Raw genomic sequence first — 18,738 nt, forward strand, 5'->3', positions numbered from 1 at the left:
TAAGCTCCCCTCCTCACTGCCTCAGTCTGGTAGGACAGTCTGGTAGAAGGTAGCAGCCTTCTTCAGTCTTTCCTGTCCCTTGGAGACAGGGCTCTCACACTTGTCTCTGTTTAAATTTAAGTGCCTGTCTTACAGGGGTCCCACGGGGACCTGCAAGGATGAACTCCGGATTTCTCCAGGTTCAACCTCTTGTCCATCTTCTGCCTGGCTCCCCTCTATCAACCTGTACTGCGTCCCTTCATTTCCCCAGCTGGCTTCCCAGTTTGACGCTAAGGTGTGTATCCAGTTCACCCCAGCCAGAACCGCAGTCTTCCGGTCAGAACCCCTTTCCTAGTCCCGCCGCTGGGATAGCTCTCCCGAACCCGACTCCACTTTCCCTTCCTCTGTTCCAGTCCAGAGTCCAACGCGACTCCCCTCTCTCCACACCTCCAGTCCCCGTCACCTGCTTCTCCAGAAAAAAGCTGAGGATTTTAGGCAGCGGCGAGAGTCAGGGGGCGGAGTAGGGGCGTGGCCTGGGTTGGGGCTCTCTGAGGTCCCGCCCTGGTCCCGCCCCAAACCTCCCACCTCTGCTTGTTGCTGCAAGCCGGGTGCATCTTAGCTGGCCATGGAGACCCCAGCACAGCCGCTACACCTTCTCCCTCTGTTGCTGCTGCTTTGCGGTAAGGAGACATTTGGGTTGGGGCACTCCATCTCCTCGGGGCCTTGGGTCCCACGCGGACTCTCTCCTTCCCGCGTCGAGCCTAGGCTGCGCTCTCCTTTAGTACCAGAGTTTGGAAAGGACGCAGGCGCGCTGACTCCAGCGCATCCTGCAGGTTTTGTGGCGGGTCTTCATGGCTCCTCCAACCTGAGAGGAGCCGAGGGAAAAGGTTTTGGGCTGCAAAGGACGCGCAGGATTCCTCGCGGCGCTGCGATGTCCTGGGGTCTAGGGAAGGGTCTTTGGGTGAGGCAGTGAGCTTCCCGTCCTGCCCTGAGCACGTGGCGTGGCACACAGGTGCAGGTAATCAGAATCCTTTTCCAGTGAGAAAATTGGACTCAGAGAGAAACATTGCTCTCCAAGACAGAAATGGAATAAATATTAAGCTTGTTTTGAAAGGGGTGTGGAGCGCATAAAGTTAGTAGGGAGACATATTAAGGGAGCCTGAGGGAGCTTAATGGGGCGGGGAGAGTAGGGGTGGATATGCTCAAAATACTTTGTATACGCATATAAAATTTCAAAGAATAAAACTATTAAAAAAGGAATACTACAAAAGGAAAAAAAGAAGTATCTTACTGAAGAAGTTACCCAAGGATAAATAAGATGATATATGTACACGTATGTGTATATGTATGTTTACACACGTGTGTGCATGTATCTGTGCCTCTGAGTGTGAATGACTGTATCTGTGTGTCTGAGGAGTGGTTTGATGGGAGAAGGGCTCACCAAGTGCTGGAGCTGCTGGGCAGACCAGCGCCTGGCCAGAACTGGGAGGGAAGCAGTTGGCTGTGTGTGTGTGTGTGTGTGTGTGTGTAGTAGGAGGGTGGGGGGTTGGGTGGGAGTGGGGTGGGGTGGGGCGGGGTGCACGACTCTGTCCTCCAGGGCCATGGCCCCTGAGTTCTTTAGGATCTTTTCCTCACTCTTCTGGTTTAGCCTCCTCGGCCGTAAGATGAAGTTGGACCTTTTTGCAGCATCTTCCCCAGTGTTGATGACTTGGGATGCGGTCTGGGAGTTGGGACAGAGGTGGGCCAGACCCAGCAGTTAGTTCTTTCCCTTTGAAGAGGTCTCTGTTTGCAGGGTGAGGCTGTGTTTTGTGTTCCACGGTAGGCGCCCAGGCTAGGATAGAGTTTTATGTTGAAGGGCTGGGACTGTGGCCACTTCCAGAAGTCAGTGTGCTGCTTTGGGATTTCAGCAAGCCTCCAATGCAAGGCTTCCCTGGTGGGGATTTTGGTTTCTAGAGGAAAGAAGGTCCAGAGTTTATTTGGGAGGAAACTGCATCTCTGTCTCTCCTGCCTGTTCCTAGTCTGGAACTGGGAAGCAACATAGAAACCGCATGAAATCCTAGCAGTCCTAGTCTCCAATGGCCACCTTCCCACCCTGCTTTGGAAGTCCCCGATGTCCTCCTCACCCAGGGGCCCGGGCTTCTTAGTGGTTGGTCAGGCCCAGCCTTCTCACAGACCTGGCTGCTGTGACTCTGGCCAGCCGAGTCAGAGATGAAACCTGTACTGTCACATGCAGTCTGGCCAAGGTGGGCTCTGAGCTCTGGAAAGGAGGAGCTGAGCTTCCTAGCTCCTAGGAATGCTGACCGCCATGAGGGCTTTGCCGACCCTGTGATGTCTGGAACTCTAGGCTGTGTAGATTCGGGGCCTAGTCATTGCAGAGAGCAGCGTCAGGAGAGTCATCGTGTCCAAACAATAAAGGTCTGGGCCTGTGGGCGTCCTTGAATTCTAAAGTACTCTACAGGGACACTTTAGTGCTGCTCAGGGTTCTGGGGTGAGGAGTCCAGCAGGTATCCACATATTGGCTCTTAGCCTCAGTTTCCCTAATTACGGCATGAGTGCAGCTGCGGAGTACTGCTGTGTTGGCTGGCTTGAGTCAGTTGAGTTCGGGCCAGTCACTTTGCTGCGGAGCCAAAATGCTCATGGTAGAGCAGAGGAGACCCCTGGTACATGTGTTCTTACCACCGTGAGTGAGAGCACCCCTGGGATCTGTGTGTGCACGCGTGTGTGCACGTGTGTGTATCCAGGAATATAAACATGGTGTCCCAATTCTTATCCTGAGTTATAGCAATGTGCTCTGCCGCCCGTGTCACCTGTCACACTCATCTTACGCCGAGTGGGTGGTAGGCAGTGCTGGAGACGTAAGGTCTTGAAGAAGGTGTTTTGTTAAACATGGGATTTTTAGTGCTGGAGCTGCCTTTGGAGGCCCTTTGGCCCATTTCCCATATGGGAATTCAGGTGAAGGGAGAGAACAGCCCTTAGCATAGGCACAGGGCACGGAACAGCCTAGAGCCCCCCAATGCCAGCAGCCCATGGCCTATGCACCCCAGTCTGGTTGTGTCCATTTCCATGGAAGATGAAAGCACCTGGCTTCATTTCCAGATGACTGACGACAAAGGACCGGTCTCTAGGAAATGCATCTGTCCGGCCGTTTATCATTTCTCGGCATCTGGAAGTCACCGAGACAAAAGTCGCACAGGGCTGAGTGCTCTTTGTTTCAGAACGGAACCGTCCGGAATGGGTCCCAGTTCCTGAGAACTTTACAGATCAGCCAGTAGCTTGAGTGGCGGTGACCCACTTTCATGAAGTCCCAGGGGTCAGGATCTATACTCAAGATTGCTGTCATTTTGGGTGGGTTGTGGGGTGGCTCTGGAAGCCCTTTTAGTTTTGTATGCATCTGAAATGGTGACAGACTGGGGTACACTGGAAGGGCACTTGTGACCCTATGTTTGCCTAGGGTGGGCCCAGAGCTTTTTTGAAACACCCCTGATCAGGGCAGGGAAGGTCTGCTTGAGGGTGGCACACAGTTCTAGATGGCAATTCACACCTGCCTGGGACAGACTCTTGCTAGGCCATGCCCTGAGGGGTTCCGGGGTAAACAAGGCTTCTGGAAATGGGCAAAGATTCTAGCATTCACAGTAATTCCTGGGGTGCTTGGAGATACTGGGATTTTCAGAGATCTGGGGCACTTGGAGATTTTGGGGTGTGTGTTGATTTTGGGGCATGTGAGCATTATGGGGCCACAGAGGGGTCTGGGGCACACAGAGGTTTTGGTGGTGTGGAGTTTCTGGGGCACATGGAAGTTTTAGGGTATGCAAAGCTTCTGGGGCACACTGAAACACTGGAAAATGTGAAAACTGGGGTACGCAGGGATTTAAGGCAGAGCTGGGAGGCAGGAGTGTGGTGAGAGAGAGACTCCTCACCCTTTCTTCTTAGGAAGTTGGGTTCACTTGCCTGAGGGTGGTAAAGACGTGGAGGAAGGGCTGAGCAAGCCTGTTCCGACCAGACCTGGTGTGTGTGTGTGTGTGTGTGTGTGTGTGTGATGGAAGGGAGGAAATCAGTCATCGTTCACCTGCCTCCTAGAATTCTTTCTGTCGTCCAGGGTGAAGAGAAGAAAAGGAAGAGGGAGAGAGAAGATGATCAAGGTGCAGAATGGAAAAGGAGATGGGGGAGGGGAGTGGGAGGACCTTGGTGGTTTGGTTGGCTGGGCAGGCTGAGGGGGCTGTTTTAGGCCCAGGTCTAGGAGGGCAAGAGTGGGAATGTGGGTCACCAGAGCGTGTGATGGGTGGGGTGTGCCTGGCTGGCGTCTGTTCAGATGTTGGGTGGAGGTCAGACCCTCTGCTAGGGTCCTGAGAGGACCGCAGCAGGGACTCACAAGGCCTCATCTGGGAATGCAGAGATGGTAAGCATCCAGTGACTTTCTGAGCCCTGGGCGGGGAGACGCAGGGTGTTTATGGAACAAGGAGGCCTATGGGAGAAAGGAACATAGTGTGTCTTCACTGTCATCTGCCTGCATGCAGCCCCTAAGGGACTATCCCGGCATGAGGCAGGGCCGCTTTTCCACCTATCAGGCGTGCCAAGTGCTGCTGAGCAGGGGACACGGCTGGCACCTTAGATGGCCCTGGCTCAGATGCTCACTCTGTGTTTGGGTAAGCAGCTTTATTTCCAGGGCGTGGCCTTCCTGTCATTTAACTGGAGGGGGCAGGAAGAATGATGCTTTCTTGAGATTGACTGAGGAAGGTGAGGAGTCGGGTGTTGATGTGGGGAGCAGGCCCTTGGTCCAGAGACGCTGAGGCTCAGTGGTTAAGTGTGTCAAGGCCTAAGTGCTTGGGCAGGGCTGCTGCTCTCTGCTGATTGGTGATTTACACACACATCTCGGTCCTCAGACCTGCAGATGGGACATCTTTGGGGCTTTATCAGAGGATAAAGTCTGATCCAAGTATGTCGGCGGAGAATGAGCTCTGCGTGAGGCCTGTACACCTGAATGCACATGCTTTCTCTTGTGCATTCTTAGCCTGCTGGGTGCATTACAGTGGACACTTTGGGGATTTTAACAAACAGGGACCCTCCGGTCCTCACCTCACCCATTCAGTAGGCCCAGGCTGGGGCCCAGGGGGGTTTAGTGTGCTGCCCAGTCCGCTGTCCTGTTCTAGATCATGTGTTTACCCTCAGAGATAGAATTCTCTAGAAGGGTTGGGCTTAGAGCTCTTAGTTTTTGTGGTTTTGAGTGGGCACATTTTGGTGCCCTCTCCCCTCTTAAATCAGGGAGGAGTATCTTTGGCTCACCTTCAAAAGGTTGTCTTTCTTTCTAATCTTGGTTGTCAGCTTGACATACCTGGGAAGAAGGGCCACAACTGAGGAATTGCTTCTATCAGACTGACCTGTCTTGATTGCCAATTGATGCAGGAGGCCCTAGGGCGCCATGAGCTGTACCACCCTTGGGGTGGTGGCTCTGGGTTGTATAAGCAAGGTCTCCAGCCAGCAGGGGAAGCAAGCCACGGGCAGCTTTCCGTCATGGTTTCTGCCTTCAGGTCACTTCCTGCCATCCCCTCGCCTGATGGTGAACCTGTGAGCTCAACAGAACCATTCCCTCCTCTAAGTTGGTTTCGGACGGTGATTACCACAGCAACAGACCAGCAAACTAGGACACCTTGTGTAATTATTCCCTTTGAAGTACTTCAGAGCCTAGAGGTAGGTTAAAGTAGAACTTGGTGTCAGCACCCTGAGGTGCACGGAGAAGACAGCCGTGTGTGGGAATAGTCTGCAGCCTCGGGGCCCTGGAGGGGTGACTGGAGGCTGGGAGCAGCCAGTCTGTGGGAGCAGAGAACAGGAATCTGGGAGCCAGTGGTATAAAGCCTTTCTTTTTTCTTTTGCCTTTTATTGAGACAGGGGTTCTCTGTGTCGTTCTGATTGTCCTAGAACTTGCTCTGTAGATCAGGCTGGCCTCAGATTCACAGAGATCAGCTTTCTTCTGCCTCCGGAGTGCTGGTTGGTATTAAAGGTGTGACCCTGGCTCAGATCTCAAAGGAGATTTTGTAAGTAGATGCCTATGGAAAACATCAGAATTCTCTAAATTTTGATTTATTTGCCGAAGTCTGTTTCTGGGGCCAGAGAGATGGCTCAGAAGTTAAAAGTTAAGAGAGCTTCCTGCTCCTCTAGAAGACATGAATTCCACTGTTGGCACCCACATGAGAGCAGCTCAAAATTCCTGGAGATCAGCTTCAAAGGATTCAAGACCTGCATTTGGCCTTTGAGGGCACAGAGACGTATGTATCATATCATACATGTATCATATGCTCAGACAGACACAATGCATGCCCATACAGAAAACATAAAACAAAACATTTATATAAATCTGTGTTTTCTTTAAATTATTAAGAGCAAGAGCAATTAAGATTCTCAGCCCTCTTCGGTTTTGGAGCGTGTATTTTGATGCTGTTGGTAGAAAGATTATGCTTTGGCCTGTTGAATCCTCTTGTTGAATTGAGCCTTTAGTGTGTCTTAGCTAGGCTTTGATTGCTGTGATAAAACACTATGACCATAAAGTACTCAGGGTGGGAAGGCTTTATATACTTGTCCCTGTCATGAGGGGACATCAAGGTAGGACCCCAAGGCAGGAATCTGGAGGCAGGAACTGAGGCAGAGGGATGCTGCCTACTGGCCTCTTGCTCAGCTTGCTTTCTTATAGGAGGACCACCTCCTGCCCGGGCTGGCGTCTCCCACAGTGGGCTGAGCCCTCCTACATCAGTCAAGAGAATGCCCTGCACACTTGCCTGCACATCAGTCTAATGGAGGCATTTTCTCACCTGAGGTTTCCTCTTCCCAGGTGACCCCGGCTTGTGTCAAGTTGACAAAAACCACCCAGGATGGTTGTTAAAGGTCTTCTTTATCTCTGGAGATACATTTTGTTGCAAAGTATCCCTTGTCCAATAGAACTTCTGGAACTGGAATTATGGAGGAGTGTGAGCTACCAGGTGGGTGTTGGGAATCGAACCCAGGTCCTCTGGAAGAAAAGCTGGTGCTCTTGACTACTAAGCCATCCCTTTGGCTCTCTACCCTGTCTTTTTGAGGCATGGCCTCTCACTGAAATCAGAGCGCACTATTTGGTTGGACTGATTGGCCAACAATACCCAGGTCCTCTGCAAGAGCAGAATGTGATTCCAACTGTTGAGATGTTGAGCTGTATCTCCAGTCACTTGCTTTAAAAACAAAACAAAACAAAACAAAACAAAACAAAACAAAAAGACCAAAAAGCCCCAGTGTTGCTGGGGGTCTGAGGACTGGAACTGGGCTTCATGCTGGCTCCCTAGCGCTTTACTGAGTCATCTTTCCAGCCTGTGGTTGGCTGGCCATACACTCACTATGTAGCTGAAAATGACCTTGAGCCCAGATCTTCCTGCCTCTGCCTTCCAAGTGCTGAGATTCCAGCCATGCCCCACCACCCCTAACTGCCACTCGGTTGAGTTACTCCAAGGGACACTTGTGTGATCTTTATAGTGATTGCATTGGATCGAGAGCATTAGGTAACTGACTTAGGGTTCTCCAAAGGAACGAAGCTGATTGGATGAATAGATACCTAAAAGAGGCTTTATTAGCCTGGTGATAGGATAAGGACTGGGCAGTGCAACAGTCGATGACATCATACTGAAGATGCTGAGGACCCGGCAGCTGCTCCGTCCGTGAGGGTAGACACCCCAGCACCCCCAGTCTGCCAGTGGTTGACTGCTGGAGAGCCATTGGTTTTCAGTTCATGCTAAAGGCTGAAGAATCTAAGTTCTGATGGCAGCAAAGGGTGGCGACCCCAGCGACAATGGCGATACAGCAGAAAACCCAGCCAGCGGGAGGCAAAAGGAAGCAGGCAAAATGCAAAGTGCCCCTCCCTAGGATTTTTTTAATATCTGGTCCTCTACCAGAAGGTGCTGCCCACATCTAAGATGGGTGTTCTTGGTTCAGTTAACAGAATCAAGAAAAATCCATCACAAGAGTGTCAGAGACTTTCTCATAGATGAGTCTAGATCTTGTCAAGTTGAAGTCAATATTAACCACAGTAGTACTGACATCTTAATATTAAATATGCCAGTTGATGAACATGGGCTAACTTTCCATGTATATAGATCCTAGGTTTTATAGTTTACAGAGTACAGATTTTGGCCTTGATTGGTGTATTGGTTAGGGTTTTACTGCTGTGAACAGACACCATGACCAAAGCAACTCTTAAAGGGACAACATTTAGTTGGGGCTGGCTTCCAGGTGCAGAGGCTCAGTCCATTATCAAGGCAGGAGCATAGCAGCATCCAGGCAGGCATGGTGCAGGAGGAGCTGAGAGTTCTGCATCTTCATCTGAAGGCTGCTACAGAACACTGACTTCCAGGCAGCTAGGGTGAGGGTCTTATTTCTCACGCCCACAGTGACACACCTACTCCAACAGGGCCACATCTTCTAATAGTCCTGCTCCCTGGGCCGAGCATATGCAAACTATCCAAAGGATAAATTGAATACCAAGAATTCTTTTTGACTATATTATTATCAAATTTACTTCCTTTCTTTATGGATGTTTATTAGTACTTAAAATAGACATTACTTTTATGTGTATGAATGTTTGCCTGCATGTGTGTTGTATTGCACCACGTCATGCATGTCTGATACCAAGAGAGGCCAGGAGAGGGTGTGGATCTCCAGGACCTGGGTGGAGATGTTTTTGAGTACCATGTGGTGCTAGGAACCAAACCTGGATCCTCTGCAAAAGCAGCCAGTGCTCCTGACCGCTGAGCCATCTCTCCAGCGCAGTGTAACTTCAGGTGTGCCTTGGTTCGTCCCTGTGTCCTTTCAGAGCTGTGGAGTCTCGCTCTCAGCTCTGTGTGCCTCCTCAGAGCTTCGTGCATGGAAAACCATTTCTTTCAAAGTTCGGTTGCTTTCTGGTCTTCCTTTCCAATTTGGATCTTTTGTTTCTTTCCTGCCAACTGCTCTGGTTTGAACCTCCAGCTCTGTGTTGAATAGACGTGCTAAAACCAGACATTCTTGTCTTTTCCTGGCCCCAGGAGAAAATACCTCAGCCTTTTAACCCTGAGTGTGGTATTAACTCTGAGATTTCCTACATAGCCTTGAATGTATTCTCTTTCAGGTTGTGTGTGTGTGTCCAAAACACATTTTTTTTTTCAAATGTTTTTCCCGAGCTGCATGGTCCCTCATCCTCCGTTCTGCACGGTACACTGCACTGGTTTCTGTATGTTGAACAATCTTTGCGTTTTCTCCCCTTGGCCATGGTGTGTACTCATTCTTACATGCTGCTGAACTCGCATGGCTGGTGTTTAGCGAAGGTTTTTGAGAGAGTTACCACTTTCTTCCTAGGAACGACTTTGGCTTTTGCTACCAAGGTAAAAGTGGCCTCACAGAATGAGTAAGAGAGCAGAGAAGTCCGGATTTCCTGTTCTGTTATCTGAAGAGTATGCGGATGGTTTCTGTTAATTCTTTAGATGCTTGGTGGAGTTTGTCCGTTCAGTCTTCTGGGCCTGGGTTGTTTCTATAGAAGGTTTCAGTTACTCAGTCTCACTACCCAGTGCGATTCTTTTTAGGGTTCTCTGTCCTTCTTGAACTTCAGTGTTTTATATCTTTAATCGTGGCCTGTAGCTGCCACCGAGAATCAGAAACCAAGTGACTGGACACAGTGGGAGTTTCTCTTAACAGTTCTGTGACCCCGATGGGGACATGATCTTTTATTGCCTCTGCCTGGCTTCTCATGGCCCCAAGCATTCCTTGCACTGTGATGGCGATGGCGATGGCGTTATTCTGACTTCTGACTCCGCCTCCATCTGACCAACTTCTCTCAGTGTGATTCCATGTGATCTCACATCACTTCCCCTCTGTGTGTTCGTCCCTGTGTCCCAGCATCTCTTTTTGTGAGAATACTGCTCACATGGACTGGGGCCCGCCCAAATGGGCTCATTATAAGGTGAGTACTTCTGCAAAGATCCTGTTTTTTGCTTGGAGCCAAGACTTCAACATACTTTGCCTCCCTCCAGGGGATACATGTGTGGAGGCCAGAGGAGAACTCGCAGAACTCCGCTCTCTGTCTCTACCATGTGGATCAGGCTTGGCGGCTAGTGCCCTGCACCCACACCCGCTGAGCCTTCTCGGCGGCTCACTCACCACTAACCTTCTCAGCCTTAATGGAGTCAGTGGAGCTCTGTCGTCTGTGACACCTTTGGCTCGGACCTCTGCTCTGTTTCACATTGTAACCCATCTCCACCACCAGAACTAATGAGATTTCTGTCTTAACAGCCTGCCTCTCCCACTAGGTGGGACCTCAGTGTTACTCTCCTGGATATTGAGGTGTTACGGCGACTTGATTCCGTCACAGAGGCCTTTCTGGCCTCGAAGTAGGCATTGGCAAAGGGGACGACAGCTCCCGGCATCCTTGGCTTTCTTCTCTCAGTGTACAGCCTCTTCCCGGCCTGTAAGCTCAGTGGAGAACCAGTATCAATGGCTGATCATGCTTCTGCATAGCATTTGTAGAAGTGGGGGCTGCGTGAGAAGGAGCCTCTGTCCTTCTGGACTCATCGCCCAAAGTGGACAGAGTTCCTACAACATGTGGCTCAGGGAATGCCGTGTACCTTTTCCTCCCAGGGGGAAACTGTAGGCGCAGACTGGGAGCTGCTGTTGAAGGTAGGATCCTTCCCCTTGAGGTTGGCTGGGGTAGAGTCTCTGTAACTGGAGCTGGGGAAGGAGGGACCAGTTTGTGACTCAGTGTTACAGACTTACTGCTTCAAGATGTAAATAACAGTGTTCTTTCTCCGTGTGTGTGTGTGTGTGCGCACGTTTGTGCTTGTATGTGTGTGTAAGCATATATGTGTGCATACATATGAAAGCTCTCCTTGCCTCTTGAGTTTTGGGGTTACAGGTGTCTGCCATGCCTGCTTAGCTTTTTCCGTGGGTTCTGGGGATGCTAACCCAGGTCTTCACGCAGGTGCCCTGCCCACCAAGCTCTTGTTTGGGTGTGTTCTGCTCTCCTTGGTGGCTCTTTGTACCGAGGCTGGCTGTGGGGCACCCGACTTCCTTGGAGGAGGGACGATGGAAGTCTAATGAGGGCTGCCATCTTGGCTCACCTTCCCAGAGAGGGCCTAGCTTTGCCTCTGCTCTGGGATGCCTGCCTGAGGTCACCTCCCACAGGACGTAACCTCCCACAGGACGTAACCTCCCACGGGACGTAACCTCCCACGGGATGCAACCTCCCCTGGGACGTAACCTCCCACAGGTCAGAACTTGGGGTTCCTATGGATAGATGGAGTTTATGTGAGTTTGAACTATAAATGCACAGGTCATTTTGTGCTCGGGGCCTCCCTTACCCTGCCCAGGGCCCAGATGGAGTCATGCCCAGCCTGCCAAGGGTGCAGCTCTGTCTCCCGGCGACTACACTGCATCTCATCCTGGGCTCCATCTGCCCATGGCGTTTCTAGACTAGGCCGATACTTTGAGGGCAAAATCAGTCCGAGGCTCAATGTTCGACGTTGTCTAGCCTTTGGCTTTATACTTCCTTGCTCCAAGCTGTGTGACTTGAGGTAGGATTTGTGTGAAGGGTATCAGAGGCCCCTGGAGCTTCTGTGAAGCCAGAGATAACTATTCCCTTCACTGGCTGGTGTTATTTTGTCTTCCATCCACGATTAGTATTACCCAGGCCTTAGAGCTTGGGAGCCCTGGGCTTTAAGCCTTGTCTGCAACCTGGACAACTCCTAGCGACTGGATAACCCTGTCAGGGCCACCTGTTCCTCAAACCCTCAGCTATTGCACCAGGCCCTACTGTGGCCTAGAAACAGCTATGGCTGTCCCTTCTCCTCCTGCCATTGTCCAGAGTGTGGGTCTCGTGACAGTGGCTGCCTGCCTGCACACCATGCACACTGCCTGGAGGTAAGATTTCCTGGTGGTCAGGTCAAGTGACCTTGGCCAAGTTTCTTCCCTTCAGAGCTTGGATCCTTGAGCTTCCTTCTTGCTCCCTGGATGGCAGGGTCCCCTGAAATGCTCAGGGTCTTTGCTAAACCTCCAAGTGAGGGGGATGGAGAGATGGCTCTGCAGTTCAGAGCCCTGGCGGCTCTCATGGAGGTTCTGTGTCCAGTTCCCAGCACCCACATGGTGGCTCGCAGTCTGTACCCCCAGTTCAGCAGTTCTGATACTTTTCTGGGCACTGCACACACACAGAACAGAGGCAACGAATGCAGGCAAAATGCCCAAATGCATAAGAAAGCCTTTACATTGTTTACACTCGTGGGCAAAATGCTTTGCAGTGAGAACTGCCCCTCAACGTCATGTGCAGACTCGGTGGGACCAGACAGCGTCCTGTGCTACAGGTGGATAAGGGACAGCTGCACACTAAATGTGTGGCTGTTCTGTGTAAAAGAGAGTACAGGGACACAGGCAGGGGACAGGCCCTGGGGGTGATATTTTGTGTTCTCAGATGAACCAGACCGAGTGTGCAGTGGACAGGCAAGTGTAAGGTGTGAGAAACCAGGGAGAGCACTCCGGAGGCCGTGGATGGCTGTCCTGCAGAAATGCGGTCACCTTCTATCCCACCATCTCCCGTGTGGGGAGGGGCCAATGTAGAGCCCTGTCCTCCTATTGTCGCAGGTCCCTGGGGGCTTCGGAGTGCTCAGAGGGGAGACGTGAGGGGTCACACATTGGGTCCTGTCTGTCCTGCCTCTCCACTGAGCCCTGGCGACATCCTGTGCTCAGCCTGGGCTCTGAGGTCTAGGTTTGGACAGGCACAGAAGGAAGAAGGCATTCTAGGTGTGAGCATCCAGGTCCCGGGCAGCTGGGAGGCCCCTTTGTGTCCCGTTCTCTGGCTTTCAGGCTGCACGGGTCTCTCATGTCCCTGAGGGGCAGAGGAAGGAAGCTTTACTTGCTGCAGGCTTGTGCTGTGGCCTTTTACCAGGTGAACGCCAACGTGGGCACCTGACGGCCTCGCCCTGCTCGCTCTGAAAATTCAGTCTTGTCTCCCATCTGTCCCTGCCCCCCATCTGTCCCTTGTCCCCATCTGTCCCTGTCCCCATCTGTCCCTGTCCCTCATCTGTCCCTGTCCCTCTTCTGTCCTTGTCCCTCATCTGTCCTTGTCCCCCATCTGTCCCTGTCCCTCATCTGTCCTTGTCCCTCATCTGTCCTTGTCCCCCATCTGTCCCTGTCCCCCATCTGTCCCTGTCCTCCATCTGTCCCTGTCCTCCATCTGTCCCTGTCCTCCATCTGTCCCTGTCCTCCATCTGTCCCTTGTCCTCCATCTGTCCCTGTCCTCCATCTGTCCCTGTCCTCCATCTGTCCCTGTCCTCCATCTGTCCCTTGTCCTCCATCTGTCCCTGTCCTCCATCTGTCCCTGTCCTCCATCTGTCCCTTGTCCTCCATCTGTCCCTGTCCTCCATCTGTCCCTTGTCCCCCATCTGTCCCTGTCCTCCATCTGTCCCTGTCCTCCATCTGTCCCTGTCCTCCATCTGTCCCTTGTCCTCCATCTGTCCCTGTCCTCCATCTGTCCCTGTCCTCCATCTGTCCCTTGTCCTCCATCTGTCCCTGTCCTCCATCTGTCCCTTGTCCTCCATCTGTCCCTGTCCCTCATCTGTCCTTGTCCCCCATCTGTCCCTGTCCCCCATCTGTCCCTGTCCTCCATCTGTCCTTGTCCTCCATCTGTCCCTGTCCTCCATCTGTCCCTTGTCCTCCATCTGTCCCTGTCCCTCATCTGTCCTTGTCCTCCATCTGTCCCTGTCCCCCATCTGTCCCTGTCCTCCATCTGTCCCTTGTCCTCCATCTGTCCCTGTCCCTCATCTGTCCTTGTCCTCCATCTGTCCCTGTCCCCCATCTGTCCCTGTCCCTCATCTGTCCCTGTCCCTCATCTGTCCCTGTCCCTCATCTGTCCCTGTCCCTCATCTGTCCCTGTCCCTCATCTGTCCTTGTCCCTCATCTGTCCCTGTCCCTCATCTGTCCCTGTCCCTCATCTGTCCCTGTCCCTCATCTGTCCTTGTCCTCCATCTGTCCCTGTCCCTCATCTGTCCCTGTCCTCCATCTGTCCCTGTCCCTCATCTGTCCCTGTCCTCCATCTGTCCCTGTCCCTCATCTGTCCCTGTCTCTCATCTGTCCCTGTCCCTCTTCTGTCCCTAGAAGGAGACTGTGTGGTCTGAGGCCATCCACAATGTGAGCCACAGAGCCTGCCCTGAGCCGGGTCTCCAGGCTTCCTGTCATAGTTGGGGTGGGCTGGACCTCGGGCTTTGTCTGAACCTCTGGCTTTTTGGGGCTTCTCTGTAAGGACTCAGAAGGCTGTGGCTTCCCCCTGAAGTCTGGTGGCCCACTGCACCAGAACGTGCTTAGGTGTGAACCCTCTGTTTCCTCTGGGTGGTTTAGTTAGCAGCTCTCAGTGCCCAGTGTGACCCTGACTGCCCTCCGAGTATACACACAGCCATCCATTCCACAAGCTTATGCTGACGAGGGACTCGAACCAGCATGTGCCACCACCTGCAATGAAACTTGGACATGGCTGCTGTGGGCCCCGCTCAGGAGCCTCGTGAATTTTTACCTTGTTTAAAGATGGGAATACTGAGGTGGAGCTCATAATTGGTGTGGCTAAGTCTATCCCGTTCAAAGGAGGAACTTCTCTCCTGTCTCCTCCAGCCCTTCACTGGCTCCTGGGATACAAAGAACTGGGTCATATCCCACATCCTAGGATGAGACAGCAGGGCTCTACACCTCGCCAACACAACACACTCACATGCACACATGCACACACGGACATAGAGAGACAAACACACAGGGACACAGACACACAGACACACACAGACACACACAGACACACACAGACACACACACACACACACACACACACACACACACACACACACACTCACAGATACACATACCCAGACATACATAGTAGGGCTGTAAACCTCCCACCCCTCCCACACTCACTTCAAGACACAGCGGGACACAGTTGGTGGGGATCTGAACATCCACCCGCTAAGCCACACAGACTTGTGTTTCCATTGGTGACTTGATGGGAGCGACCTATTGCATAGGTGAAGGAAGTAGTTATGCAATATGCAAACAGGATGGCCGCACATGGACTGAGCTCTGGAGAACAAGCTGGCCTTGTGTGGTGCCCTGGTCTCCACCAGGAAATGCATGCAGATTGAAGGTGTGAGGTAGAGGTGTGATTTCGTATGTTGAAATCCTGGGTGACAAGCCGTGAGGAAGCCTGAGGATTCCATGAACTTTCTCATCGCTGGGAACACGAGTCCCTGTGGGGCCTCAGCCTCAGGCCTCCTAGAACCCAAGCAGGTTGTGACAGGGCTGGCAAGTCTGTTCCAGCTCCGATCCTTTCTCAGGGCTGCTGCAGGTACCCTGAGCCACTGGGTTGAGTTGGGGGCTCCTGGTTATACTCAGGACCTCTGCCCACTCCTGACAAATCTGGCCCAGGGCCACTACTGTGTGTGTGTCACTACTGTGTTGTGTCACTGCTGTGGTCAAGTGGAGCCTACTTGTTTTTACCGCAGCCAGGGTTGAGGGTGAACTCTGGCTGGTGATGGCCGATTGGTGGGAGTGGCTGTGCTTACATCAGTGGGGTGCTTTGCTTACATCAGCAAGGGGTAGGACTGTGCTGCTCGGCAGAGTTCCCTGGACATCCCCCTTCTCCCTGTTGTCCCTTCTAGGTGAGTGCGCCCGAGTATGCGGCTGCAACGAGACAGGCATGCTGGAGAGGTTGCCCCGCTGTGGGAAAGCCTTCGCTGAAATGATGCAGAAGGTGGCTGTCTGGAAGTGGTGCAACCTGTCCGAGTTCATCGTGTGAGTGCCCTGCTGGTCACGGGACCCAACCATTGTGCTGCTAGCGCATGCCTAGCCCTGTCCCTTGACCCCTGCCATACTTCTGCTTGTGGTCCCGGGCACACTCACCCACAGGCCTCCCCTAGTCCCCACCCATCTCTGCTCCACACTGCTGTGGGCCATGAGGGCTCCTGGGGTCTCATGCTGCTATGAGAATAGTTGTGGGCAGTGTTTCTGGGCAGTTCAGTGGAAAGGTCTTGGAAATATGGGGGGGGGGTTCACAGCACATGCTTTTCAACACACATGGAGATGAGGGGGCCTTTGAGGCCAAAGGTTTTTCTGGGGTCTTTATGACTCCCTGTCCCAGATGCCCCGAGAAACCTGGTCATCTCCAGGGCTGCATCAGGATTGAAGCTCAGAGTGGGCTCTGAGTCTGGACAATGATTCTGGGCCCTTGCTTCTGGGTCTTCCTTGTAAAGGTCACCTGCGAGGCCACAGGTATGTGGTTTAGGCTTTGAGAACCAGTCTAGAGTGAGCGGGAAATGGTTGAGTGACTGCCCAGGCAGAGCCACAGAGGACTTGGGACCCCGATACTAGCTCCCTCCCACCTCTCATCCTAAGTCTGATGCTTCTGGAAATTCAGATCACAATGACGTTTTTGAAGCCACTTGTTGGAAGTAGCTCCTTCCTGTTGATGGGCAGGTCCCTGCTCCTTCCTGGAACAGCACAGGAAGGAGGAGGTGGGTCCCTGTCCTGACCCTGTGGGAGACTGGGTCAGAATGCTCTTTCTCCTGGCTTTGTCCTTCATCTGAACAGGCTTGGGAAAGTGCCGTCCTGGGCAGAGCTGCTAGCTTTGGCCAGACATTCATCCTTTTGGCCTCCTCCAGAGCCTCTTAGGTGACCTCATCCTGAAAGATCCCAACAGCTGGGAGGTCACCACCTCTAGAGGATGCTCGCTGCATCCTGGACTAGGGGGCTTCTTGGAAATCCTTACACACATCAGAGTAAACTCTGGATCCTGGTGGCTGTGGTCCTTGGCCAGCCGACAGAACCAATGAAAGTCTAGTAGTGTCGATGAGGCCTATCAGAAGAGGTTGGTTCTCTGGGAGCCTTTTCCACATTTGCTCAAACGAGCAGTTGTCTTGCATCCTGTCCAATGGGGCAGAGTGGCAACTTTTCAGGAGCAGAGGCTGGAGCTCATAGGCCTGCAGGCCTGGCTTGTGAGAGCAGACTGAGCCCTGGCCTCAGGCAGACTCTTCTCAGACCTTCAGCATGTCCTGATGATGAGGGTCTTACAGGTCCATGTGGCCGTGGGTTCCGGGCTCCATATCTTTTGGGGACACCTGTATGGTGTTGGGGAGGTTTGTTGAAGAGCAGACATCATGGGCCCAGGGAGCTTCAAGGGCGATGGCCACAGATGTAGGAAGAGACCACAGGTACAGATGACCCAGTTTTAAGTGACTTCCAAGGTCACAGATTTGGTAGGTGGCCAGGTGGGACTGAGCTGAGACCACTCCTTACCTGTCTGTTGGGTCCTGGGCCAGGGCAGGTGGGAGGGGTGTTTGGAGAGCTACGTTTTCCGCCTCTGCAGGTACTACGAAAGCTTCACCAACTGCACGGAGATGGAGACTAACATCGTGGGCTGCTACTGGCCCAACCCTCTGGCCCAGAGCTTCATCACCGGTGTCCACAGGCAGTTCTTTTCCAATTGCACTGTGGACAGGACCCACTGGGAAGACCCCCCGGATGAAGTCCTCATCCCACTGATCGCGGTTCCTGTCGTGCTCACCGTGGCTATGGCTGGCCTGGTGGTGTGGCGCAGCAAACGCACCGACCGGCTGCTCTGAGGGTCTGCCGGATGGAAGGCCATGCCTGGCAAGCCGGAAGAATGTTTCCCAGAGCTTTGAGAGCTGGCAGACACACTTCTGTCTGATCTGCTTTGGTCACACCCTACCTGGTCATGCCAAAGTCCCCCTGACCAGGCTGCTGTGGCCCTTGCTGTCGAGCCTGCTGCCTAACCCCACCAGGCTGCCCATACAAGTGTTTTGCTCTTTCTTGGGCTAGTGGAAGAAAGTGACAAATCTCAAGTTTTTGTCCCAGGTGTGGGAATCATCTGTTGCTGAGCCCCACTCTCCCCAGGCACTGTCCCCTAGTCTGTAGCCATTTCTTGGCAGAATCTTGCTTAGCCTCAACCCTAGCCCAGGTCCTGACCCATTTCTAGCCCTGACCCTGATCCCTGCTACTTTTGGGCAGAGAGGGCAGGCAGGGAAGATGTGGAATCCCGAGGTCTTCTGTTCCAGAGACTGAGCACGCCCTTTGTTGGACTTGAAGGATATCCTGGGGACTGGGGAATGGAGTCATTAGGAGCCACATGTGATCTGCCTGTCTTCTATGTGACCTGTCATGATTCTGTGTGCAGTGCGGGCTGGAGCTATGGCTTGTTTAGCCCTTCAGTGACACCTACCCTGCAGATAGAGCGTGAACCTCCTTCTTGAGGGGTATTCCTGGGAGTAAGGCACACTCGAGTGTGCTCAGGGGTTCTGTCTGCTGATGGCTGTTCTTTTTGATTAAAGTGTCTCCTTACACGTGTATTTCTTGTTTTATTTCAGCGCATTCAGGGTTAGTTGGTGGGTCTCTCAGGTGCTCAGGTAATGTCACAGGGGATTTAGTCCGGCAGGAAAGGGTCCTAATGCTCTGCTTCAGGGCCTTCTCTCCTTTTCCCTTTCCTGGTTTTGCCAGAGGCCCTGCCTGTGGGTTTTGGGGTGGAGAGGGCCTGGTCAGCTGTGGCCAGCCAGATGCTGGTCAGTAGGTGGTGTTGAACCATTTCAGGCCTCATCTGTGTTCCTTTTGGAGGACCTGCATCACAGGGACGGGCTTCTGACCTCTGTGGTCCCGTGCTCTGCTGGGGGTGTCCTGACAGCCCAGAGAAGGCAGAGCAAAGGCCAGGATGGGGAATTCATGGTCCATGTTTCCCTTTGGGGCATC

At 52.7% G+C, this 18,738-nt stretch overlaps 1 protein-coding gene across 1 annotated transcript; it reads left to right on the forward strand.

The window, feature by feature from the left end:
• The first annotated feature begins 556 nt into the window (after positions 1 to 556).
• Positions 557 to 18,342, forward strand: Ramp3 (receptor activity modifying protein 3). The gene is made up of 3 exons (XM_052198839.1): positions 557 to 659; positions 15,642 to 15,774; positions 17,345 to 18,342. Exons 1-3 carry the CDS (start codon positions 605 to 607, stop codon positions 17,598 to 17,600), a joined length of 444 nt encoding a protein of 147 aa, XP_052054799.1. The 5' UTR covers positions 557 to 604; the 3' UTR covers positions 17,601 to 18,342.
• The last annotated feature ends 396 nt before the right edge of the window (positions 18,343 to 18,738 follow it).

Source organism: Apodemus sylvaticus, chromosome 11, assembly GCF_947179515.1.
Source record: "Apodemus sylvaticus chromosome 11, mApoSyl1.1, whole genome shotgun sequence".
Taxonomy (NCBI): Eukaryota; Metazoa; Chordata; class Mammalia; order Rodentia; family Muridae; genus Apodemus; species Apodemus sylvaticus.